This window comes from Trichomycterus rosablanca, chromosome 17, assembly GCF_030014385.1.
Source record: "Trichomycterus rosablanca isolate fTriRos1 chromosome 17, fTriRos1.hap1, whole genome shotgun sequence".
Lineage (NCBI taxonomy): Eukaryota > Metazoa > Chordata > Actinopteri > Siluriformes > Trichomycteridae > Trichomycterus > Trichomycterus rosablanca.
Window position 1 is genome coordinate 6,801,043 of NC_086004.1, and position 25,995 is coordinate 6,827,037.

Consider the following 25,995-nt stretch of genomic DNA (forward strand, 5'->3'; position numbering starts at 1 on the left):
GAATTGTACCCAAAACACCAAATTTAACAGCCCTGCTCCCCATTTACACCTGGGACCTTGACACATGACACCAGGGAGGGACAACGACACATTTGGGCACAATTTGGACATATTCACTGTGGGGTGTACTCACTTATGTTGCCAGCTATTTAGACATTAATGGCTGTGTGTTGAGTTATTTTCAGAAGACAGTAAATCTACACTGCTATACAAGCTGTACACTGACTACTCTAAGTTATATCCAAGTTTCATGTCTATAGTGTTGTCCCATGAAAAGATATAATGAAACATTTGCAGAAATGTGAGGGGTGTACTCACTTTTGTGATACACTGTACATGCTGTACATTTATACCATATTAAATGTATATTCATATACATACAACACTTTTTTTCAATATCTGTACTGCCCAACCCAACTGTCTCCTCCTCTGGAATGTATCATAGTCTTCAAATATAAAAGCAGTAATGTTTTTATTACAGTAGAGGCCTGTAGTGGTGTTGCAGATACTTAATCCTTCAATAAGTTTCTCTGTAAAAGTGTTCAGTTCCAGATCCGAAGGAAGCTATCCCAAGAGCCTGTGGCCACAGCCATGCCATCGTCGGTCACCCCTAAACAGCTGACCCTGTTGTCATGGCCAGCAAGGACACCTAGAAATGGAAACGGCACTTAATGAGACACAATGAGCAGAGCCAGACTGTACAGAGCCTTGGTCTCACTGTGCTGCATTTAATTTCATTCAAAGCTTGTTGTATGGGCTTGAGGTCAACTCAGCGCAAATAGTTTTGAGTGTGATGTTCAGACGTAGGGTGTCCATAAACTTTTGACTGTATTACATGGGAAGACAAACAGGTAATTAACAATTAGACAATAAATACAAGTGTAAGATCTGATGACCTCACCTATACGATCACCCTTTAACGTATCCCAGATGTTGCAGTTAAAGTCGTCGTAGCCAGCGAAAAGCAGCCGGCCGCTCTTGGAGAAGGCCACAGAGGTGATGCCGCAGATGATGTTGTCATGAGCATAGGTCACCAGCTCCTGATCCGCACGCAGGTCAAACAGCCTGCAGGTGGCATCGTCCGAGCCCGTAGCAAAGGCGTTACCATTGGGGAAAAACTGCAAAAGTAAGAGGACACAGGTCAAATGATTTGGAATTAGAACACTTGGGCTACGTTCACACGGTACACACAAAATTCCTCAGTTTTCCATTTGTGAATCTATTAAAAGTTTGTGGTTCATGTAGACACTTACACAGACCGCATTAATGTCTGAAACGTGTCCTGTAAAGGTCTGTCTGCACAAGCCATCTCGAATATCCCACAGTTTGGAGGAGGCATCACAGGCACCCGATACAAAAGTCCTGGAGTCAGGGCTGAGGGACAGACTCATCACGTCACCAGTGTGGCCAGTAAAGGTGGTGGCCTGCTGGCCAGTCTCGATATCCCACAGTGCACTGGAGAGAAAGTAATTCAATTAGCTTATGCAAAGTGCAAAATGAAAATAATAAAACGAATGGTCACACCTGCAGCAACAGCTAGGCCTGCTTTTTTTACCACCATCACTAACATTTATTTTTTCTTTCACATAACATCTGTAGTGCTTCTGCCTCTGGGCTGTGGTAACTCAGTGGTTAAGGTCACTTGTTAACATGAATAGCCAATAATGTATGTGTAGTTGCCCAACTAGCCAACAGCACTGCTAAGATTCAAACCCCTGGATCTTAGTGGTAGTGGGCTAGGATAAATTACTGCTGTGTCACATGAGCACCAGCAACACAAGTAGTTATACCAAAAACATCAGTGAAAGATAAAAACAAAGTCATTTCATTTGGATAAAATATGAAACTACAACTATCTTTTCATTTAATTTTCACCCTGGTCAGGGTCGCAGCAGGTCCAATTCTACCTGGAAACAATGGGTGCAAGACAGGAACACTCTGGACAGGGCAAAGCTTCAGCCATTTCCCTTTTAAGACATAGCCAAACATGTCTGTGTAGACACCCGGACGGGAGTGGTGGGCTAGCATAATACGGTTCTTGCCACCAGAGCACCCAGGACTGTTACAGCAACTGATTCAGTGACTAGTTTCCATGACTACAATCAGCATTTCAACTTGCAGTTCAGCTTAAAAGTTACCTTAGATTAGAACTCACTAAATCATTAATAACATTTTAATGGTAATGCTGCTATATTAATAAAATAATGATATTCTTTATATCATCACACGTTATTAACAAATATTAATAAATTCCACTGAACTCACCATGAGGTATCTCCAGAGCTGGTGACAATTTGGTTGTCACTGAGAAAACGACAGCAAGACAAATATCCTGCAGAGAAAAGCAAGCAAAAATAAGTCAATTTACTTACACTCCTACTCTTAGTCCTACAAAGTACTGCTACTACTGACTTCATTCTATTATCAAGGCCAAGGGCACCATTGGGAACTTTGGGCTATCAGAAATGGCAAGCACCAGGATTTTTGCCTCCATTTATTTAGCTAAAGTTTAAGACATTTTGCACATCTTGTGGATTAAACTCAGTGGGCCCTGTGGGAGGTTTTAGGGTGGATTGATAATTCAGTCAGGAAATTACAACATCAATAAACCAAAGGCCTTACTTGCCTAAAACTGCTTTAACATGGTAAGCATGGTGTGTGTTTTTTTACCTGTATGTCCTGGCAGTTCTCTGGTAACCCTGACATTGCCTTCACGAGTCTTCAGGCTGTAGATGGAGCAGATGTTGTCCAGGCCGCCACAGGCCACATAGTTTCCTGAGGGAGCGTAGGCACACGTCATTACCCAGGATGAGCGCAGAGGAATCGCGTGTACCTGAGAAGCATAACCAGAGAAGCAGCAAATGAGTGGAAATGCAGTGTATGATATGCAGACAACAGATCAACACAGACTAAAACATAAGCTTTGCTGTTACATTACCTTGTTTGTTGTGTAGCTGTCCCAAATGATTAATTTGCCATCTTGAGAGGCACTGACAAGTAACCTGAACAGAAAAGATCATTCACACTCAACACTGAACAGGGGGTCAAGAACTTTTCATGGCACAGATTAGAGTGTCTCTGTTGTGGACAGTGGTAGCTCAGTGGTAAGGAACTGGATTACTCAACAAACAGTTGCTGGTTCAAGCCTCAGCACTGCCAAGTTTCCATTGTTGGGCCCCTGAGCAAGGCCCTTACTGCTTTTTTGATTAAAGCATCAGCAAATGCTGAAATGTAAATGTAAATAGTGCTACACTGAATTAAGAAACAAAGTCAAATACTAATATCACCCTAGTGGAAAAATAGATATCACCTGAACTAAAGTGCTTGCATTACATTTACCAGCAAAGATCACAACTAAAAGCTTTTTTGTCTGTGAATCTAAAATACAACAGCAAGTTTTGGATTGGCTTAATTAAAGTCCTGACCGAAGTGATGATGTGGTGAGACTTGAAACGAGAAGTACATACTAAAAAAACCTATACCGGTGTCTGATTTAAAACAGTTCTGCAATAGAGTGGGTTACAATTTCTTCACAACAATGTGGTCAAACGAATATTTAAACAATACAAAAAGCTTTTAGTTGTGATCTTCGCTGGTCAATGTAATGCAAACATTTTAGTTTAGGTGATATCTGTTTTTCCACTGGGGCGCTATTAGTATTGGTCTTCGTTTCTTAATTCAGCGTAGCACATGCACTATTTACATTTACTTTTTTAGCATTTAGCAGATGCTTCAATCCAAACGTAGTAAGGGCCTTGCTCAGGGGCACAATAGGACAGATGTTACATTCTTCTCAAGAATTTTACTATGAAATACTGGATTTGCTTTTTACCAGAACTAATGAAAAAATTGTGGTTCGAAACTTAAATGTAAGTTGTCTGTTTAAGGATCTTTAACTCAAAAGTTTTAGTGATCATTGAAGGTTTTTTTTGGGCAAGTGTCAAACTGGCACTGAAGTCTTTGGTTGGCAGTGGTTTCCTTCTTACTTCCCCTTCCATGAATATTTTTGCCAAGTATACTGAAATTCAGTTTCATTTATTTGTAAAACATATTTTGATTAATATCCAGTGATACTATTGTTGTAGCACCAGTGCAAAATAGAGAAGAAAACATTGGACACCAACTCCACTTTGTGGATACCACGAAATTGTGCATGCTCACCAACAGCTTATTTTAGATCATTTGCTAGAAATCAAGTTATACAAACCTGGAGTCAGTGGCCCAGTTCATGGCATAAATTTTGGCTAAATGCCCCCTAAGTGTTCGTCTTGTCCTCATCTGTATCCTTCTCGTTGAGTCCAGACCAGCTGTGATCTGCCCAAAAAGCACAATGGCAGGATACAACATTACACACAATGCCCAGTCAACACAGTCAATACCTAATGAATCAGGAAGACAGATGTGTTTGTCCCAGCTTTGTGGTATAAAGTGAGAAACAAAGTTTTAGTGCGTACATTCATTCATTGTCTGTTTTATGATAGCATTATTCTGGTCAAGGTTGCAGGGGGTCTGACTCATTTGGGCAATGGCATTTCAGGTCATCCTGCAACTTATTTTGGTGACTGGTGGCTCCTGGTGTAGATATGTCTGGTATAGATAGGTGTAATTAAAGTAACACCCTGAATAAAAAATTTAAGGAACATTAAGCAGATCCCTTCAGACAGGTAAACAGCATTAAATACCATCAATTGCCATCTCTAAAACTGCTAAGCAGATTTCTTAGATTGGGATCAAGAGGCCAGATTAACTAACATTGAAGGAGTGTACATTATTGGGATATAATGAAATCGTCTTCTCAAGACTCAAAGTCTTGAAGAGATTAAAGTCTGCTTAACTTGGTGGTGTTTTGTGTCTCATAGAATAAGTAGCAGTGGATAACTGGCTTTCTTTTGCATAAATTGTAAATCAAATCAAATCAAACACCATAATCTTTAGGCTTGTTTACAACAGATTTATTAAATCAAATCACAGCCTTTTGACCTTTGGGTTTTTTTTCTTTAAGCAATATTTTGGTGTCACGGGAAGCACGTTCAATTTCCAGCTCTCAGAACATTCATACAACATATGTGTTCACACTTAGAAAACATGATTGCACATACCTGAAGGAGAGTTGAATCACTACAAGCATTTCTGGCATCCTGTTGAAAAAAAGACAACAGAAGAAAATATATATAATATAAAACTATTTTGACAGAATTACCATGTAATGCATGTTAAAATATGTTAAAATATCTAAGTCTTTCCAACCCGGATCTGATTGCGGAGTTGCTCCGCTTCCTGACGTAACTGCTCCAGTTCACTCATTGTCCCTGGATGACTTTCCAATGAGGCAGTGGACCAGCTGGAACCTGTAATACATACAGACATTTCTCATCATGGGATGACTTCAGCAAAAAGTATACATTTAGCAACCCTCCCTCACTCAGTCATGGCTAGTTGAGTCTGTTGGATGCCTGGCTTTATCAGTAGTACTGCTCCACAATGGTGATTAGACCCGAGTATCACCCGAGTGCTTCCTGCATGTATGTAACAGATGAGAGGAAATCCGACTACCTGCTGGAACCCCATGCAGACATTGGTAAAATGTGCAAACACCTTAAAAACAGGGCTGTAAGCAAAGATTGAACCCATGATCTTGGGTAACACGTTGAAAACTTCAACAATGCCCAGCCAGTGAGATGGCACTCACACACAGGTCTGTGTTAATCTCTCAGTCTGTTTAATAAAATCTTCATGAACTGCTTCATTCTGCTTAGAGTCACATCAGGTCTGGTTTAGATATACCCTGGAAAAAATACCCTGGTATACTCTGGCAAAAGGTAAATTTGCTGTAATACAAATTTGTCTGTTAGCCAGTTTCTTAAATAAACATTCATTCAAATCCTGAACTACAACAGACTTTTCAACATAGTCCCAGATTAGCCATAATCCATATTCTGGTCACCACACCATAATGTATATATAACAACACGTTCACTAAATTATTGTATTCTATATGCTACATGTGTTTGCTTTTAACCCACTACCTACATAAAAACACCCACATCAATCTACTTCATTTCTGCTTTATGAGTGCCATAACAATAGATAAACGGTATGCATACTACATCTGAACAAACTGGTTTATAAAGTTAAAGTTAAAATAAGAGTTTTGTATGTAGAGTTCACTTGTCTGACCTGTTGCATTTCAGAAAACAGTGTTTTGTAGTCATTTAAATTTTCCAGTGCACAATAACACCAGATTTTAAAGTATAAAAGTATAAAACATCAGTATGTTTAATTTCACATTCCCAAAATTAGTGTATAGTACTGAAATGTGCAATAGATCATAAGTACAATAGATCATAAGTACAATAGATCATAAGTACAAACTACATGGAACAGTGAAAAAGACTTATTCTGACTTTCTGCAGATGCAATCCCAACCTTCAAAAAACAGGTCTGGCATGAATTAGCTGGAACAAAGTCATCCCTGTCCACAGTCAACAAGCTTTACCTTGTCATGGTTTTGGAAGTTATGGTGCATGAAAAAAGCCCTGCTGCAAAACAAGGCCTGACTTTAGATGTAAAAAAAACAGATTGGGTTTATTGGCCATAATAAATATGTGAATGGTACTGAAAAGACAGTTCTACTAACTACCAGTTCTGCCAGGTAGTGTGGTCATAAATCCAATCAGAGTTGTGCCATAAGATTGTTGATCAAAAGCACCTGACCAGATATTAGGTATGGTGTATGTATGTATATTCTGGACTAATCAGATTTTGACATTTTTTACATTTTGACACCTAATTAACTGGACTAAGAAATGTGTCTCAATAACTCAATAAAAACAGAATCCAAAATAATTGACATTTCAATACTTTTATGACACACACGTCTGTTACAAGTGCATGAAAACTGAGACTTCAGCTGCATGAGGTTAAAAGTGACTGACACAGGAAAAAGAGAAAACAGTTTATTATGAACAAAATGCTTATATTTGTGTTTTTGTTTCTGATAGGCCGCATATGAGAAAACAGGTTGTTGCACCAGGTTCAGATCACAGTCTGGTTTTAAAAGCAAACTAATTAATGAGTGATAAATATCTATCTATCTATTATTTTAATGATCATAACACTATAATAAACAATACACAATATGTATGTATAGAACACAGAAGTACACTATTCAACTTGTTGCTCAGTGTCGGTTCTAAAGCAGGAAACGCCGAAAATAACCAAAAATAAGAAGCACTTTTGTTTTACCTGTAAGAAGTTAGTCGGATTGGTGTGTAACCCAGCTGGATTCAAAATACACACATCATAACATCTGGAAAACAAATGACAAATAAACTGTAATACTGATTTAAAGATTTAAAGGGCCAGGCACCCTCTCTCACTTCACCACACCCGTAGGCAGAACGGGAACATGGCAACAGCAGTGGCGTAGGGGTGAACACCATGTATTTATTTTGGAAAACATCAACAATTATCGTAAAAACATATTTGTTGTTATTTATTTTAACAGAAATACACATTTCATGGTCACACAATTTCACTTACTTCTAAACATGTTTACTGAAGACTAAAAACAATTCCAGAATAATCATGTGTTCCCTCTGATCTAATGGCATAGCCCGTCCACAGCGGTGAGAAACAGGAAATGTATCCGTTACGTGCGGTTTCAGGCTGAATCCCAAATGACTCTGCAGGAGAGCTGCAGTGTACAGGGTGGTAGGGTGCACAGTTAGTTCATAGTAGTAAGTGCACTTCTAAAAGCAATATACAGTCATTTGGGTTACTGAACATTAAATAACTATTAATACTGATGATAATAATAATATTGAATATTGTGAATAATGATAATAATTATATTATATTGTATTGGTAGTAGTAATAATAATAATAATAATAATAATAATAATAACAATAATAATAACAATAACAATAACAATAACAACAACAATAATAATAATAATAACAACAACAATAATAATAATAATAATAATAATAATATTAAATATTGTGAATAATGATAATAATTATATTATTTTGTATTGGCGGTGTAATAATAATAACAATAACAATAACAATAACAATAATAATAACAACAACAACAACAACAACAACAACAATAATAATAATAATAACAACAATAACAATAATAATAATAATAATAATAATAACAATAATAATAATAATAGTAACAACAACAACAATAACAATAATAATTATAATAATATTGAATATTGTGAATAATGATAATAATTATATTATATTGTATTGGCAGTATAATAATAATAATAATAATAATAATAATAATATTGGGGGCCAAAATGCTTTTTTGAATAAATGAGCAAAAAATTTTGTGGAAAACCTTTCCAGATAAATTGCAGAAGATGAAATGGCTGCATTCAGAAGGTGACTTAGATGCTTATAGATCAGCTCTTAATTGCTCCTAGGTGTAAAAGTGAGTAAAATCCTGGTCAAGGGTCAAGGATACTTACCTGGCAGGGGCGAGACCATGATGAAGAAGGTGGTTCACCCAGGGCGAGGCTCAGCCATCGCACTCTGGTTGTGTTGACCCCTGTGAATTCCCCAAATGTGGGAATCTCGACTGCATAATTTCTGATAGTGAGGGACTGTGTTCACGCTCTCTCCTGATTACTGGGACAGTGGTAACCTAGTGGGTTGAGCTTTGAGGTATCAACTGATCGAATCCCAGCTCACTCCTTAACCCTGTCTGCTCCTGGTTCCACCTAGAAATACTAGGCGCAAGGGATTCCCTGGACAGGGTGCAAATCCATCTCTCCCATCTCCGACATACCCAGTCATGTCTGATTAGTCGCCTGGCCTACTAATATAGAGTTCTGAATTCAGTCATAAATTATTAATGTAAAATATATTAAATGCCTTGTAATCTTAGTAGTGTAGTAAGTGTGATGGTGGACAGGGGGAGGTAAGGAGCTGCAGGTTTATAATGTCCCTTAGCAGCTTATTTCACTTTACTTCTAACTTCATTTCAGTTCTTTTATCCTTTCCCCTTCACTTTATTTTTTCTTCAAAAACAGAAACTTTAGATAATGCTGTCTTCTGTATTTTTATTTATAGTTTATATCTATATTATTTTATGCTGTGGAATTTATTGAACCTGAAGTATTTTAACTACTAATGATATAGGAAATACAAAACCTTTTATATGATGATTACAACAGGTGTCCCAAGGTTAGGAGAGATGATGCATAAGACCAACTTAGTTTCCCCAGGGAATTAACTGTAAAAATACTGTGCCTTTAGATAATTTCACTCTTGCATTAAGTTAACGTTGTATTAACTTGGTAAAAAAAAAAGACAACTGTTGGAGGAGTGGTTTCTTAACCCCTCCATTCAGAAAGTGGGCAGTTACAATATCTGCTTTCTTGTCCATGTATGTTGTAGATGACCTGCCATCTTTTGAAGCTCCATCAGGACAGCCCAAAACACCTGTAGACATGGACACACAGGGGTCAGTAGAACAGCACTCTAAAGAGAAATGGGAACTAGTGAATGTTGCCCTTACTGGTGGAGCTCCTTGGGGTTTTACTTTGAGAGGAGGTCTGGAATACCAAGAGCCACTACTTATCACAAAGGTTGGTGTGTGCTGGTGTTTATTTTAAAGATGCTTTTATCAAATACCAATAAATCTTCTAAGTCATGTTTATGTTCAGATCAGAACCTTACAACAAAGGCCTTTAGGAGTAGAAAAGCTTTGAAATTTTTGACAGGCTATTAGAATAGTTAGGATATAAAAATTGTAAGAAATTGTAAGAAACTTTGTAAGTATAAAGTCATTGTATGGAACTTTGAATCATTTGAAGCAGCAAAGGACCCATATGTATCTTACTTCTTCTGCAGTTAATGTAAATGTAAACAGTAAAAAAGGTTTAATTATTTAGGTGTTTACCATTCTTTTGGTGTATGCCACATATACACTTACTGAGAATGTGGTAAATAACAACAAATTTTCATTTAGTTCCTCAGCCATCTGTATATGTAAACGTCGCCAGGCCTCCTTTTTTTTAATTGTTTAGTGGTAATAAATCTAGACAACTACACTTGTATTATAAACTTGCAGATGTTTTCACATTCATTTGAGAGACTTTATCAGTTCTAGACTATAACAAAAGCCTGGTTTACCGTTAAGGCTAAGAACTAGCCTTCTTGAAATAAGCTAACCTCACTCTCATTTTCATCATACAATTGTAATGCATAGCATGTTTCAGACTAGCAGCTCTGAGGTACATCACAACAGAACACCTCAATTCTTTTGCTTCATGCTTTCCTTACAGGGATCATGCATTATAAAACACACACCCTCATGCAGTCTAGCGTTTCAGCCTCATGAATTTTTCACCAGTAGACTCAGGTTGCATTCTTTGTTTCAGAAAGTAAGAAATAAAACAACTTAATAACAGAAACTAAAGACTGTTAACCTATAGCTTTTATTAGCTTTTTTTAATTAAGTTTGTGCTGAAGTTGTCACAAGGCTCTGTATATGCTTTCAGGAGTGAAGATATTTTGTGTGGTCGCAGCTTAATTATATGTCCACTCAGCAGACATTCTGAACTGTATTTAAAAGCTACATCTACTTTATTTCCCCCATGGTAATATAAACACAGTGGTGTGGAAAAACCACTGACTGCCTCTGTTTTTGCAAATTAATACACTAAATAATTTTAGGTCATTAAACAAAGCATGATATTATGCATGGAAACTGAAGTAAAATCATCATAATTTCACTTATTTAATAAGCAAAGTCATACTACATTCAAATTTTGTTTATTTAAAAAGGGGCTCCATTACTCCAACCAATAAACCAAATGTAATTGTTAAGCAAATTGAGGTAATTGCACACAGCCGGCTTAATTTCATTTTAAATTTTGACATCAAATTAAAGCAGTTGTGGTAAAGTTTCTATATGAAATTTAAGGCACAGTGTAAAAAGAATCCAGGTGCAATTAGAAAAAAGTTATTTAATTAAAAAAGAATATTACTGAATAATTAGTGGAAAAATAATGGCTGAAAATGGAAAAACGCTCAAAAACAGTGAAGCACTTTACAACATTTTAATGCTCCATATTACCCAAAATAGTTTTAGCACTCCAGTGCAATATGCAGAAACAAAACATACTGTAAATAGGTTTGCAGTTTGGCTTGCCTTTATCCTTGATAGTTGCTAGAATGACTGTTCATTTTCATAAGTTGTCATGTTGAATGAGTAACACATGGTAGTTAGTGATGTGGTTAGGTTAAATACAATTGATGTCCGGTATCAGCAGTGACCAGAATTTCCCACCACACAGCAGGCAGTGAAGGCTTGATGTTGTAAACATGGTCTCTGTACAGAGTGAATGTGTGGGAAAAAGCAGATATCAAGGACTGGTGAAGACTGGTGATAAAAATGACAGGATGACTACATTATTTTATCTAGTGTTTACAGTGACTGTCTGGCCTTGACAGTGTTCAAGCTATGCACAAGCTATACACTTAAAACATTATAAAACATTTGTGTTTATTTTTATTTAATTGATTTGTGCAACTGTGCTTTGAAACATACATTTTTTATTAAAAGGAAAAAAAATGCTTACTTTCAAGTTGTTTTGTCATTTTATAGTGATTTTTTTTGGAAATGTGATAGTCAAAATATACAAACACAAATTTAGATTATTAATTTAGTGTTATATATAATATATTTATATATAATGAATTTAACAATTGACTACAGCGGGTCACTTCTCCGTCCCAGCATAATGGCTAGATGGCAGTGGGTAAAGTTAATCTGGGTCAAGAAATATGAATTCATGTTACTGAATCAATTTATGCAAAGTTATATAATAAATATCCATACAAAATAGAGAAACTGACCAAATTCTTCTGCTGTTGAAGCATATTTTATAACTAACAGAGCAAATATGTGTTTGTGTGTGTGTTCAGGTGGAGGAGAATGGTCGGGCAGCGTCGCAGCTTAAGGTTGGTGATGTAATTGTCTGTGTTAATTCTGTTCCTCTGAGCGGGTACAGACAGGAGGCCATCCGCCTGGTAAAGAGTTCCCACAAAACTCTGGTTTTAGGGGTGAAACGGTAAGCTTGAAATCTTTAACACTGATTATTAAAGTTTCTGTTGAGCTTAACTGTCTAATTATATTTATATTAACTTATATCTGTGATTGATGAGTGACACCTCTCAGTGTTGGTCTTGAGAGAAAAGAAAGTCTTTGTATTAATTTAAAATGTTTTAGAAACAGGCTTACTGTTTATTTTAGAATTCTTTTACATGGCTCTGGTTGCTTTTGCATTCTTTTACTGCATGTGCATCTATTTAGAGCAAATCTTGGTATTCATATTTCTATAAGTGTAGCATCCATTTCCTTTTGTTTATGTTTAAGCAAATTGTGATATTAGTAAACATCACATCAATTTGTTTTAATTCTACTGAATATTTTTGTAGCATGGATGTGGTAAGATTTGAGGTTTTGGTCTATGTTGACATGACTGCATCACATAATTTCTGTAAATTTGATGGCTGCATAATCTTACTATAAATGTCCTATTCCACCACATCCCAAAGGTGCACTGTTGGATTCAGATCTGCTGACTGGGAAGGCCATTGACACTCATTTTATTGTTTGCATAGTCATGGAACCAGTTTAATGACATGTGATCGATTATTATGCTAAACGTAGCCTTTATTAACTATACTAAGATCGGCTGTAGCATTCAAATGATGCTTGGTGCTATGTGTGCCAAAAAAGCATTTCCCACAACATTATTCTGTCATTACCAGCCTTAACTGGTACTTGGATTAATTACTTGGACTCCAAGTAACTTTCACATTAGCATGACACGTAGCTTCCACTAAACCTTGACTCATCTCATTTTTTAGTCTGATGAAACATGGTTGAGAGAATATGTCTCTACTGCTCCAGAATCTAGTGGTGGTGTGCTTTACAGAATTATAAATGGTACTTGAAATTTGCAGGAGGCTTGTGTGTGTCTGCCGAGCCACACAACTCTATCTGTGAAGGTCAGATGAACAGATCTTGTATTGAGGTTGCCTCCTGGTACGGTTGCTGCTTGTTGACTCTTAAACAGGGCAATTCTTTACCAGGGCAGAAATTTGAGGGTGGCATGGCATCCTATAATCATGCTATGTTAAAAACCACTAGTGTCTAGTACTACCTGTTTTACTGCCAGTGTTTGTCTGTGAACATCTGTACTTTTAGCTGTATATGGTATCTGAGTACCACTGTCATATTAGGTTGGTATTACTACATGCTCTTTAGTTCATTAACTATCAGTGTGTACAGTGTGTGTCATAATTTGGAGACTTTTGTTCTTTTATGTGTACAGTATTAAGCTTTAGCTTAATTACTGGTAACGTGATGCCTGTTGAGTAAGTATGGCCATCTAGTGGCAGGAACACTAAACAATACATTTTGTTTCCAGCATTGGATACTGGAGCCCTGAACACCAATTCAGACTCTGGCCCAAACTCAGATTAGTTAGACCAAAGAAAAAAAACTTTACCATGCAAGCCTGTGATCTTTATAGCATACAGCAGGGGTGGACAAGAGAAATTGAGATCAGTACTTTTTTGTTCAAACATGAAATTAAATGGTAAATGGAATAGGGTGCCTTTATAGGTCCTAACAAAGGTTGTAAAAATCATTTATTTAAAGTATGAAGATGAAAACTTACCCCATTTATTAACGTTTACATAAACTGATCCAGCCTGGCCAGTGATGCATTAGCTCAAAATCCAATTACAACCTGCAGTGCTAGACCTCGGTGTAGGAGCTATTCCTAAACTCCCCAAGCTTACAGAGTTTTATGATAACTATGTGTATTTGTTGCTTAATTTAAATTGATCTGTGTATAATCTGATGTACAAAACAGCAGGATGTTCAGTCTTTAATATCTAGTATTGTAAATGATAGTGGGAATATCCTTTGCTGAACCCCAGTGTGTTAGAGAAATGGTTGGAGCCATTGCCTAGGTGAGGGCATTCATCTTGCAGGATTGGCTGTGATGTTTGAGCCTATTGTAATCCAGCAAAGGGCACAGACTTCTTAATCTTGATTTTGTTATGGTTTTGTTATTTAGTAGATGTCTGGTGCATATATTTTAAAATTTACACACATGATTTTACATTAATGCAGTGTAAATACAAGAAGTATGTATTTACAAGCATAAAAACAACAATATAAGGAAAATACATATTCATTTGCCTTATAAAAATGTAAATATGCAAACATCACACAAATTCTTATGTAAAATTCTAAAACCCCGGGTCTATTGGGTCTCTGATCCAGATAAAGAAGTTAGTAACAATAAATAAAATAGTAAATACTTGCAACACAGTGTTACAGCAAATGGTGTTGAGCAGCATAGCTTAAGTAACCCATGGTAATTTCTGTCTCCATTTACAGTCTGTGGGGAATTTCTTATTTTCTTCTTGTGTCTGCATGGAGTCCTTATAGCACTTTTAATATCCAAACCAGTATTTGGATACGGGCTGGATATATGGTCTATTCCAGTTGTGAGTAAACACATGTATTAATTATAGCTTGCATCATGATACTCATGAATTATGTCTAATTTCAGAAATGTATAAAATTAAATAATTGATCTGTTTTCTGAATGTAATAGTCGATGAAGCTGTTGTGTTTTTAGACTGGCCTTACCTGTCCTGGCACCTATCACATCACGAGAGTAGTAGTGGAAATCCACCTATACAGGATTTGAAACTCTGCCTGATTTAGAAGCTGTCATTGTCCTGCTAAGCTCTTCAAGCTCAATGTCACTGCTTACCAGACAGCATTAAAACTGTGGTTCTTAATGTGGGATATAAAGACCCCCATGGGATCAGTGCCATATGGCCAGGGGGCACAATTTTATGATCAGATTTAATAACTTTATTGGCTTGTGGCTGTTAAGGGGAGAAAGAGATTGCTAGAGTACACTGGAAAATTGAGAATATCAAAAAATTAATTTATTAGACCATGCAACATGACCGAGTGCCCATGTAGTCTCAAATTCCTCTTCTTCACTGGCAAGAATGAAAGCCATTGTGGTCTTCAGCTACTGTAGCCCACCCGCCTTAAGGTTTGTTGTATTGTGCAGTTTATGATGCTTTTCTGCTCACAACAGTGGCCATTTAATCAAACTGGTCAAACCAGCTCTATCATCTGGTTTCTATCTGCAGAACAGCCACGTACTATAGGTTTTTTTGGTTCTCACACTACTCTGTGTAAACTTTAGAGACTGTGTGACAAAAAACAGATTCTGACACACCTGATATGCCATGGTCACTTAGATTTTGGTCAAATTTGTCCAATTCTGATGTTTAATATGAATGTTACCTGAGGTGCTTGACCCGTATCTCTATGACTTTAGACCATCAGTACATAAATGAGCAGGTGTTCCTAATAAAGTGGTCAGTGATTCCAAACAATAATATAATATTTTTAGTTTAGAGAATGAGAGGATAAGGTAAATGAAATATGTCTTATCTTCTGATTGGAACACTGAATGTGTGTGTATGAAGGGTGTGCTGTGGAATCTGACAGGATTTACTTTGCCCTGTCACCAATAAGCTGGGTTGTGATTATGATGGCATTTTCTTTTGTCTGCTGTCCCTTTGTTTCCCTTCGGCAGTTTATCCAGACTTATGTTACAAACTGCCAGGGTACCAAATATCTATGTAGTGACTCAGTTAACAAGGAATTCATTTAATCCACTGGTTGAATATATTTATCTATGAATCAATGAATCGATCGATAGATAGATAGATAGATAGATAGATAGATAGATAGATAGATAGATAGATAGATAGATAGATAGATAGATAGATATATAGATAGATAGATAGATAGATAATTCATCACATCATTATGTATGTATAAACAACAGTTTACAGACATTTGATCAACAGTTTTTTGGACATCCCAGTGGGGTTGTGGTTGAAGCTCTGTGCAGGTCACTAATTTTTCTTCACACTAAAATTATATATATGTATATTTTAAAAGTCATGCTGGAACAGAAGGACCTTTCCCCAAACTCTTGCCAACACATCTGACATATTAATGCACGACTTGAAAATGCCTGTTTATAAAAACAAACCCAGAATAAATCAAATTCCTCCTTGTGCAGGTCTGCTCATCAGCTACAGGACTTTTATTATTGTTATCTACCAATCATTAAATAAAGGGTTCACGTTTGTACTGAAATGTAAAATGTATTATACATAAACATGAAAGGTACTTACATTTAGTTATAACAGAGAATGCCTGTTATTATGACCTGGATGAAAATAATAACACTTATTATGAGTAATGCTTTTATTGACACCCTTACAGACAGCACACTAATTAATTAAGACCATTAGTAGTCATACTTTGTAGCGCCACCATTGTTTATGATTTATTAGCCAATCAGAGAAGTAGATTAGAGCACTTGTGATAACTGGACACCCACTGGTGCTAAAACTTGATCCCCATAATTCCCCTGAGCACACACACCGTCAGCCACCCACCGGCTGTGTTGTTGCTATAGAGAGGGTGTGACGAAGCTGTGTGTGTGTGTGTGTGTGTGTGTGTGTGTGTGTGTGTGAGGGGATTTAGTAAGTGGGAGGTTGATTGGTCAGCCTACCCACATTTGTCTTTGACTTCTTGTGCTGAGTGTGTGGAGGTCCTGCCATAAATGCGTTCAGATTCTGAGGTCAGACAGGCTTTAGTGTCTATGCAGCCATTTTAAAGCGCTGGAGGAATGAATGTATTCACTGAAAACAAAGCAAAAAGTCACGTTCAGTTAGTGCTAACGAAACTTCTTAACGTGTGGAACTGATCAAAGAATTATGGAACCACAGGAATTAAGCAGGAATATTTATAAAACCTAAGGAAATTATCATGGAATAATTATTAGGTAAGTGGCATGTTTTTGTCTTTAGCCCCTTTGACTACTCTGTAACATCACATGTAGTTTTTTAAAGGTCCTGTTTAGTATGTTTAGTGTTTTATAATAAAGTTAATAATGTTTACATTTTTTTTATCAGATATGAGCAAAGCTCATTCTGAATGACTTGGTAGAGACTGTGGTGGGGAAATCCACTACTCCATGCAAAAGACACCAGTACTGTTTAAACTGGTTAATTACAAAAAAAAAGATAATAAACTCATTGGAAAAGTAGCTGTTTTAAGGTTAAATGTGGGGGTCTTAACTTGACGATCACAAGCACCTGTAAAAAATTACATATTTAAAGTTAAAAATCAAGTAAAATAATTAAAAGTGCAGTGAATCTTTTTAGTAATTACTAGAAATAAAATATGCAAATACTATGGTTTGTTAATGCTAAAATTACACTGTATTTAACGTCTTTTTGCTTTGTAATTGATCCATTTAAAGTTTTAAATTTTGAATATTAATATAATCAAATATAGACCCACCGAAATTTGCATTATTTAATTTTTTTAATTAATTAAATTTTTCAGCATTTGTTCAAGTATTATGACTAAAACATATGTAAGATATATATGTAAACATTTTTAAGTTACTAGATTGTGACATATTTGCCACAAAGTGAAACTTTCCCCTCTTTTTCCAGACAACACATGACACATGCTTTATTAAACATTTAAAGACTAATCTCACAATTTCTAGAACACTGTGGTCATATTATGGCTTCATCTGACCTAGATTCTTTAGCTGTTATATTGGATTAAAATTTGTTAACTGGCTTTTTATTGCCTTGATTAGCAATACTAAAAATGTTGGATTCAATTTTCATCAAAAATAAATTGCTTGCCAAAAATTTATGGAATTAACTGACATTCTCACAGGAACCAAGATGATGAACTACAACCAAGTTATGTAAAATGAAAAACTAGTAATAGTGTACTGTGTTCATGTAAGTTAGTCATTTTCTACTTTTTTGTTGTCTGGGCCAACCTGGGCAGCAACAGTGGACAAAATCATACATACAAGACTTACACATGCATCAAAGTATAGGAATAATTGATCCAAAATACAGAAGCACAGGCCATACTTTCATGTGTCATGGCCCTTAAGATGTCAATGGTACGGATGTTTAGAATCCCAGATTTAGCTGATCTGTGTCATCAGTCAACATTACACATGCTCACAGTATAAACATGTCAGTCAATCAGACCGGAAAAGTCAGATGTGAAACTGTGCAGATTAAGTTTTAGGTCAGTATGGCTATATAGTTTTTTTGAGGGTTTCCTGATGTAAATTATGGTTTAGGTACAAGTTTGACTAGGAAAAGTGGTTTGGTGTCAGTATGCTTGTGTCAGCATTGTAGTATTTTTTAAATATGTTTTAACATTGATTTAACGTAAAACATATCTAATTCTGATCAGACAATGCTTTAAGCAGTTTGTGTTCCCCACTGTTTTTCCATGTTGTACAGAAAGATTAAATGGTTGTAACACTAACAATGCCTGCAGAAAGTGACATACATGTGGCCCGTGGCTTTCTTACCAAGATTTTGCGAAGCTCTATGAGGTACTGTGTTATAGTTAGTCTTCCTTCACTTCTCCCTTAATCCCAAATTTCATGTCCTCCTACCCCATCATCTCCAGTACTGCCATGTGGTGTCCTAGCTGTACCAGCTTTAGTATTTATACATTGTTGCTGTAATTTAAGATATTTAAGTATTAATACAAGTATTTTTTGTGATAAATACTTTTACTTCTGTTGATATTTCAGTTGATAAAAGATTTTTTGCACACCAGGTTTTAAAAACAGCCATTACTCATTATAAGCTTTTTCTATATGAAACTGTAGCATAATTGCATTGGGGAAATTTTAAAGCACTTAAAGATGATTTACTGCAGTGCAGTAAATGATTTGTCACTTCACTGTCCCCAACTCTGGTAATATTTTACTTTATTTTACTTTGTTTTTTTCTGTAAAAAACAAAGAACAATGTGAAATGTTGTAATTGTTTAATATATAACTAAACTAGCGCCATTACATTAATTATCTACACCAAAAGAAGGGAGAAGCTCAACAACTACTTAAGAGTAATGTAATTCTTGTTCATTAACACAAAATTTTAAAAAGATCTTATAACAATCTTATAATACTTAATTATATAAAGTTAATTATATAAAATTACCAGTTTAAGCTACACTAGTGTACATATTGTAGGTGTATTTGCAGTTAATCCTCCTCCAGCTCAAAATTAGTGTTCTGTATTTTAAACCTATAAAAGACACTAAGGTGTTAAATACAGCAACATACTTGTACCTAATATGCTTATACCAGTAGCATTCACTATCATGTTACTACTATGTAGCCAATAATGGTACCACCTTGGTGGTCCTGTGATGGGCTCTTGTCAATAATAAATCGGGTAGAGGGAGGCTAATGTATAGTACAACAGGGACTCTTTATACTTTTTCACAAAGGGCTACAGCTTTTCATTTCAGCCAAACGAGCTGCAACCTAATTAGTTTTTTCTCTGTGAAAGACTTTGGCTTGTAGGCCAACATAAGCTGTTGTCATGTGTTGCTTCTTACATGTTATGAAAATCTTCAACCTCAGTAAATAACTGGATACTCATGAAGGTGTACCTGATTAAAAAAAGATTAAAAAATCTTACTGTATATCTACATCTAGGAGGAATGATCCTACATGCAGACCTCAATCTTGGCACTCTTCAAAAGTCTCTGAGAACTCATTAGAAGTGTCTGACATTAAAGCTACCTCTGCAGTTGAACCAGTCTGGCAGACAAAATGCGATGCAAGGTAAGCTTCCAGGAATTACTGCCAAAACTTCATTTATTTTGTCGTGTTTTTAATCTCTTAACAGAGTATTTTAACTTTTTAACTTGTAACTTTAGCAGTGTGTGACTGTGCCAATTAATTAAGCACTCATAAATCTGCAGTTGCATGTTTTACAGCGCCCCCAGTTCCAATGTCCCAGTAGTTAATGTATTAATGTTATGGCATATAGTGTGTCTCATGTTAAGTCACATTATGTCTGTTTTCTTTCCAGCTCAGTGCCAAAAGATTTTAGTAGCTTTTGGGGCCAAACAAATCTGCAACCTATGTCATGTCAGTTCAGCTCACTGGGAAACATGGAAATCCTCGAGTACTCCCCGAACAAGCATTACGGTAAAGCAGAGCCTTCAGTGACTATGAGAGAGGTCTGCAAACATGACTCAGCCTATAGCTCTTTTAACTGTAGTTCACCTGAACAGAGTTTGTCAAGAAGCACTGGTCCCTCCACAGAGTGTATGTTTTATCGCAACAACAGTGAACACCATAGGTACCTACAGGTCCCTGTAAGTAATGGGGGTCCAGTCAGCCCTAAGGCTGAGGAGACGTCTAGCTCTAGATTCTCTTCTCCTGGAAAGGTGAATGTTAATAAAGTATGGCATGTTTCAGAGAAGTCTTCAGCCGCTCCTTCACCACCTCCTCCTGCTCCACCCTTGCGCAGTGACAGTTTTGCTGCCACTAAAGTTCACGAAAAGGCATTCATTATGCCGTACCCTCAGGGACCCCCTGCATATTCCCATCAGAAATGCTACAGGCAGTTTGATGACTACCTTGTTAAGGAACAAGGACCCAAATCACCTAGCTACAGCTCACCCTCTAAGAAAGATTTTCTTCATGTATACTCACCTGCTGACAACTACAACTCAAATGAGCTGAATCCAAAAAAGGTATTTTCATTATCAAGCACAGATGTAAGACAAAGCCTCAACCCCTTTGCCTGTCAGCCTCAACATCAGCGGCAGCGCAGTGATGAGAGTCCCTTCTACTTTCAACAAAGGTACCAATTTGCACCCAAAACACAAAGAGTTAGCAGCTCTTACCAGAGCCTGCAAAATCTCCCCAGTAATGTGGGTCTCCAGAAACCAGCTACAAGCTCCAAGTCATCAAGCTCAGCTTTGGACAACAGCTCGGATGGACTTGCACATTTCCGCTATTATTGCATCACTGCCCAACAGCCTATTCAAGATATCTCAGAAGGAGTGGGAGAGGACAGATGGAGGTCAAAATCTAAGTCTGATGCTACCAGTGACTGTAACCAAGTTTGTTCCCAAGGGACCATGAAACCTAAGAAACCAGTACCTCATCTAGAGGCATCTGAAAGCAAGGGCTCTAAAGAATACTCCAAACATTTCTACAGTCCTCCAAAAATGTCCTTACCAAGACCTGTGAAGTCCAACTCTGGAGAGAGACAGAAGGACAATCAATGGAGGAAAGATGATGGAATTGCTGAAAATCAGTACAGCAACTCAGTTTTGAACCAGGCAGAGAAGAGAGCCCTTTCCACCACAGCTCATCAAGGCACCCAGACACAGTCTTTGAAATCAAAAAATGAGCCGAAGATCTGTCCTCAGAAGACCCCACTGTTGCACTGTCTAGCTCAGGATAGCAAGATTCTGGCAGACAGTACATTGCTCCCAGTCAAGACAGGTTTTGTTCAAGAAATGTCTGATCCTTTAGGCAGCAAACCAGGAAGACGAAGCGATCGTTATGCTACCATTTTGCGTCATGAGATCCAAGAAATAAGAGCCCAGCTTCAAAAGAGCCGGAGTGCTGCTGCATTGACTTGTCCTAGAGAAATCGAAGATGATTTAGTATGGAAGTCGACGGAGACCTCTACATCTTCATCTGATGGCTCATTCACAAACACCTATAAAGACAATCTAAAAGAAGCTCAAGCAAGAGTCCTACAGGCTACATCTTTTAAAAGAAAGGACCTGGAGCTACCTGGGAATCAAAGTCAGTTATTTACAAAATCAGATTCCACCAATGGTCATGTCTCACGCATTGGAAGCAGAAAACGTTTTCCTATGGACAAAAGAGTGCATTCCTTCTCAGAGCCTGAAAAGATCAATGAACTGGGTGTAGAAGAAAAAGCCTCACAAGCAATCAATGGCTCCTTCATTGACAGATGCAAGTTCTTTGAAGGAGGTTCTAGACCAACCTGTCCCAGACCTCTTCCGGAAAATAACCTGAATGAAAACATTAGTGGAAAAAAAGACATCTCATCCTGGTATATAAGTGAAAATGATAAACAGCTCAGTAGTGAATGTGCTACCAGAGATGAGCACCAGAAGCGATTGGGCACTTTTGCGGAGTATCAAGCAAAATGGAATTTGCAGAGAAAAACATCAGGAGGAATCATGTCTGGCAGGTATCATTCAGCAGAGAACATTCTGGATTCTGGAATAGAGGAATCCAGTAGCTTCATGTGCATTCATGAAAGATCAAGATCGTCTCCTTCAGCAGACTTCAATGCAGAAGTAAGTTTATTTTTGTAGATCTGAAATTTGTTGATTTTATTGGTTCATCATTCCTTGGTTGATCTCAGATATACATTTTTGAGTTTAGATTCATAATAAAATTAGTTATTGTAGCAGAATCATTTTTCATTGGTGCTATCACACCAAAGTCATTACTGACAGTACCAATAAGTGGCAATATACTGTATATTCTTGCCTCAAACGGATCAATCACTATTCTTTAACTCTCTTTTAACCTACTGCCTTGGAATTTACAGACTAGGAGTTTACTGATTTAATTAAAGCCAAACTGGTTGTAATCATAAAGAGTAAAGATGGCCCAATCTGTTTTTATAATCCAATATGCATTTGTTGGTTTTCATATATGGACCTAAGATATGTATTTGGAAATCATGATTTGATTGGATCTCAGACTTCCTACCAATACTTCTTGAAATAAAATCATTTGGAAAAGAGTCCAAGAGGGAATGATTTCTTGTTGACAGTTCTTGATAATGACTTGCACTCTTGCACTTGGGTGGCACAGGGTCTCAGCAGGTAGAGTGGGTGCCACACAGCAACTACTGGTAGCATTTCTATGTCAAAGGTGGCCTAACCAAAAAAGTAGTGATTCTATGGAAAAAAACAAATCATACACAATGTAATATTTCTGTGGAATCATTATTAGTGAGATCAGGTCCTGTATTAACAGAGGCTACTACAGTTCTCTCTCCGCTTTGATTGTTAATCACATGACGATTTCTAAACTGTAAAATAGGAATGCTTATATGAAAAGCATAATCAGCGAAGCCCTTAAACTGAAAATTAGTGTAAACTGTTTTTTCCTTTAGAACATCTGTCAGCCAAAAGAGCAATCTGTGGAAGAATCTAATCAGATGTACGAGCAAGATGCAGAGAAGATCCATGGTACCAGGTTAGACTCTCTTAACTATCCAGCTATTATCAGCTAATTGGCTCTTTGTGGGGGAAAGCTCTGCGATAGATTGGCACCTTATCCAGTGTGTTCATGTCTTGCGCCCAGTGATTTCAGATGGAACCTGACGATTGATTGTTTAGTCTATAATACATAGTTTGAAATGTATTTTATAGAGTAACAGTGTATGTATATATTTTAATATATATTTTATGTAAATTCATGTGCTATTATCGAGTTTCATTTGGTAACTGTTTTCTTTCACAGTACATTAATAAAGAACACATCAGCACCTAACTGTGATGAGCGAGAAGTTCATTCAGAAAACAACTTTGAGATAAATTGTAAGCATAATCTGGAACCAAGCGATGTACCTGGATATACTAATGAGGTGTCTGTCAACCAACTAAGCCCATTGTCCTCTCCAAAGCATCATCACTCACTTACTTCTACCAGTACTAGTCCAGTACAGTCCAGTTTTTCAGAAACCATTTTAGTGGAAGGGTTGAACATTACAGAGTCATTGAGGTTGCCTACAGCGGCTGCTGGTCTCTCTGAGGATGAGAAAAGAGAGGAGCTCGCCAGGGACATCATGGGAAAAGACAAGAGTCTGGTGGACATTTTGGATCAGAAAAAGATGAAGACCACTATGGATCTGATGGAAGGGATCTACCCTCAGCCAGAACAGCTTCTCGAGGGTGTACAGCAGCGGAGAAAATCCGCCTCAAAACAGTTGTCTCCCAAAACTACACAGGAGAGGTGAGTCACAAGTGTGTTTGGGTCTTAAAGTTTTGGTTTTGTCTATAAAGTAGTTTGTTCATTTTTCATTCATGCCACAATGTACCCATGATGTGGTGTTATAAAATAGTAATAATTGCACTCAGTCCTGATCAGTGTTTTTTAGTTCCTGCTCATGAAACACATAAATAATTTTGTAAATGGTGAAGATTTTGTCCACTTGTTTGTTGTTTTTTAAGTATTAGGCTGTAGTTGTCCCACCTTAAATTAACTGTGTCAGAAAAAATCTGATTATGGACTGGATTGTGCAGATTATTAACATAAAATCCCAGTCAAATCGATATTGATTACAGTTTGCAGCACTGCATAATGTTTACAAGTCCAACTGTGGTTAAAACATATGCATTAAAACCTACTGGGAATCTACTGCTGCTTTTTCTAAAAATGGCAGCTCTGACCCATGTTTCTCATACACAGAGTGGACGACAGTATGGCCGTCACAACCTCACTAGTGACCAGTTCCTCATACTACAGCACGTCTGCGCCCAAGGCTGAGCTCCTGATAAAAATGAAAGACATGCAAGAAGAAATGAAGGAACCAGAACCTGAAGATGATCTCGATTATAACCTGTCCAAAAAGAAGGTACAACAGCCTCACATAGGTTGTTTTACACACATATTTATAAGAACTTGTCATGGCATTTTTATATATGTATATAGCAACAACTCTACATCTCCATAGTAACTGGTAACTGTTGTGGCTTAGCATAATGCAGCCTGACTAGTTCTATTTATAAGGACACAGAGAAGTCACTAGCTGCTGTCAGCCATGTCTTTTACAAGTGTATGCAAACATTCAACCTAAATTAAAATCCTTTTGTTTATACCCTTGGTTTTCACATTCTGATGTTTTTAATTAACTTGCTGCATACTAAACCTAATGCTATGCGTATCTTTGCAGCTGGAGCTGATTGACAGTCTTAGCAAGAAGCTGCAGGTGTTGCGTCAGGCCGGAGAGAGTCTTCTGGAGGACATGGAGGACAACAATGTCCTGGGCGAGGAGGTGGAGGCCACCGTGAAGTCCATCTGTAAACCCAACGAGCTGGACAAGTTCCGAATGTTTGTGGGAGACCTGGACAAAGTGGTCAGTCTGCTACTGTCTCTGTCAGGCAGACTGGCACGGGTGGAAAATGCTCTCAACAACCTAGAAGAAAGTGTTTCTGCTGAGGAAAGGGTAAGGTAGTTGAAATGTATAATTTTAAGTTGTAACTTTAACTTTGGACCTCGGTTTGATTCTCTACCTAGATCACTGTCCATGTGAGCGAACGAGTAAGTTGGTGAAAGTGCGAGAGTGTGTTTCCTTGATCAGGTGTATGCCTTGCCACCAATGTTAATGGACCCTCTGCAAATCCCAGTCAGAATTTATGTTTTGTTTTAACTGAATGTCCATATCTGTGTACACAGCACACTCTTACAGAGAAACGGAAGCTGCTGATCTGTCAGCATGAAGATGCCAAGGAGCTGAAGGAGAACCTGGACCGAAGGGAACGTCTGGTCTACGATATTCTGGCCGGCTGCTTGAGTGAGGAGCACCTGGCTGACTACCAGCACTTTGTAAAGATGAAGTCAGCTCTCATTATTGAACAGCGTAAACTTGAGGACCGAATCAAACTGGGAGAGGAGCAGCTCAAGTGTTTAAGGGACAGTCTGCCACTGGAACAAAGTATTGCAGTTCTGAAAATGGACATGTGAATTATATTTTTTACCAAAAACTGCCTGATTATTGGGTTTAATTTAAATTAAATTCCTTTGTAATTTAGATCCAGCAGATAATGAATGATATAATGTTGACCAAGCTGTTTTTGAAATGTGATATATTTATATTGCATGAAGTTTTGGCAATTTGATTGTAGAGTCTGATAGTAGAAAAGTGAAATGGCTGGGTTTTTTTATTGAAAAGCCAATTTAGCCAATAAAATTGATTTCAGTGGCCCTGTGAAATACAATTTACATGTATGGCATTTAGTGGACACTTTTTTTTTTT

General features: G+C 37.2%; 2 protein-coding genes and 1 non-coding gene across 3 annotated transcripts; 2 read left to right on the plus strand and 1 right to left on the minus strand.

Annotated features, from left to right (window-relative positions):
- Nucleotides 1-420: 420 nt before the first annotated feature.
- LOC134331063 (guanine nucleotide-binding protein subunit beta-4-like) lies at nt 421-7,333 on the minus strand. The gene is made up of 10 exons (XM_063012316.1): nt 7,246-7,333; nt 5,248-5,348; nt 5,100-5,138; nt 4,208-4,314; nt 2,939-3,002; nt 2,671-2,833; nt 2,266-2,332; nt 1,254-1,455; nt 902-1,118; nt 421-649 (listed from the first exon to the last, which is right to left on the minus strand). The coding sequence occupies exons 2-10, from the start codon at nt 5,302-5,304 to the stop codon at nt 543-545; spliced, it is 1,023 nt and encodes a 340-aa protein (XP_062868386.1). The 5' UTR covers nt 5,305-5,348; nt 7,246-7,333; the 3' UTR covers nt 421-542.
- On the plus strand, nt 5,482-25,723 carry shroom2b (shroom family member 2b). Its single transcript, XM_063013386.1, has 10 exons — nt 5,482-5,578; nt 9,418-9,608; nt 11,953-12,098; nt 19,659-19,787; nt 20,038-22,300; nt 23,131-23,213; nt 23,481-23,972; nt 24,429-24,594; nt 24,913-25,185; nt 25,416-25,723. Exons 1-10 carry the CDS (start codon nt 5,482-5,484, stop codon nt 25,701-25,703), a joined length of 4,128 nt encoding a protein of 1,375 aa, XP_062869456.1. The 3' UTR covers nt 25,704-25,723.
- Nucleotides 8,479-8,640, plus strand: LOC134331985 (U1 spliceosomal RNA). The gene has a single exon (XR_010015210.1). It is a non-coding gene; the product is annotated as a U1 spliceosomal RNA (small nuclear RNA).
- Nucleotides 25,724-25,995: the final 272 nt, after the last annotated feature.

Excerpts from the sequence above, each read along its gene's own strand:
- shroom2b (XM_063013386.1), top strand. The coding sequence starts at position 5,482 with ATGGTGATTAGACCCGAGTATCACCCGAGTGCTTCCTGCATGTATGTA. Across the intron at positions 19,788-20,037 it reads CAGACAAAATGCGATGCAAG|CTCAGTGCCAAAAGATTTTA; the intron begins GTAAGCTTCCAG and ends TTTTCTTTCCAG. Across the intron at positions 22,301-23,130 it reads CAGCAGACTTCAATGCAGAA|AACATCTGTCAGCCAAAAGA; the intron begins GTAAGTTTATTT and ends TTTTTCCTTTAG.
- LOC134331063 (XM_063012316.1), bottom strand. The coding sequence starts at position 5,304 with ATGAGTGAACTGGAGCAGTTACGTCAGGAAGCGGAGCAACTCCGCAAT. Across the intron at positions 1,456-2,265 it reads AGCTCTGGAGATACCTCATG|TGCACTGTGGGATATCGAGA; the intron begins GTGAGTTCAGTG and ends CTTTCTCTCCAG. Across the intron at positions 650-901 it reads GTTAAAGGGTGATCGTATAG|GTGTCCTTGCTGGCCATGAC; the intron begins GTGAGGTCATCA and ends TTCCATTTCTAG.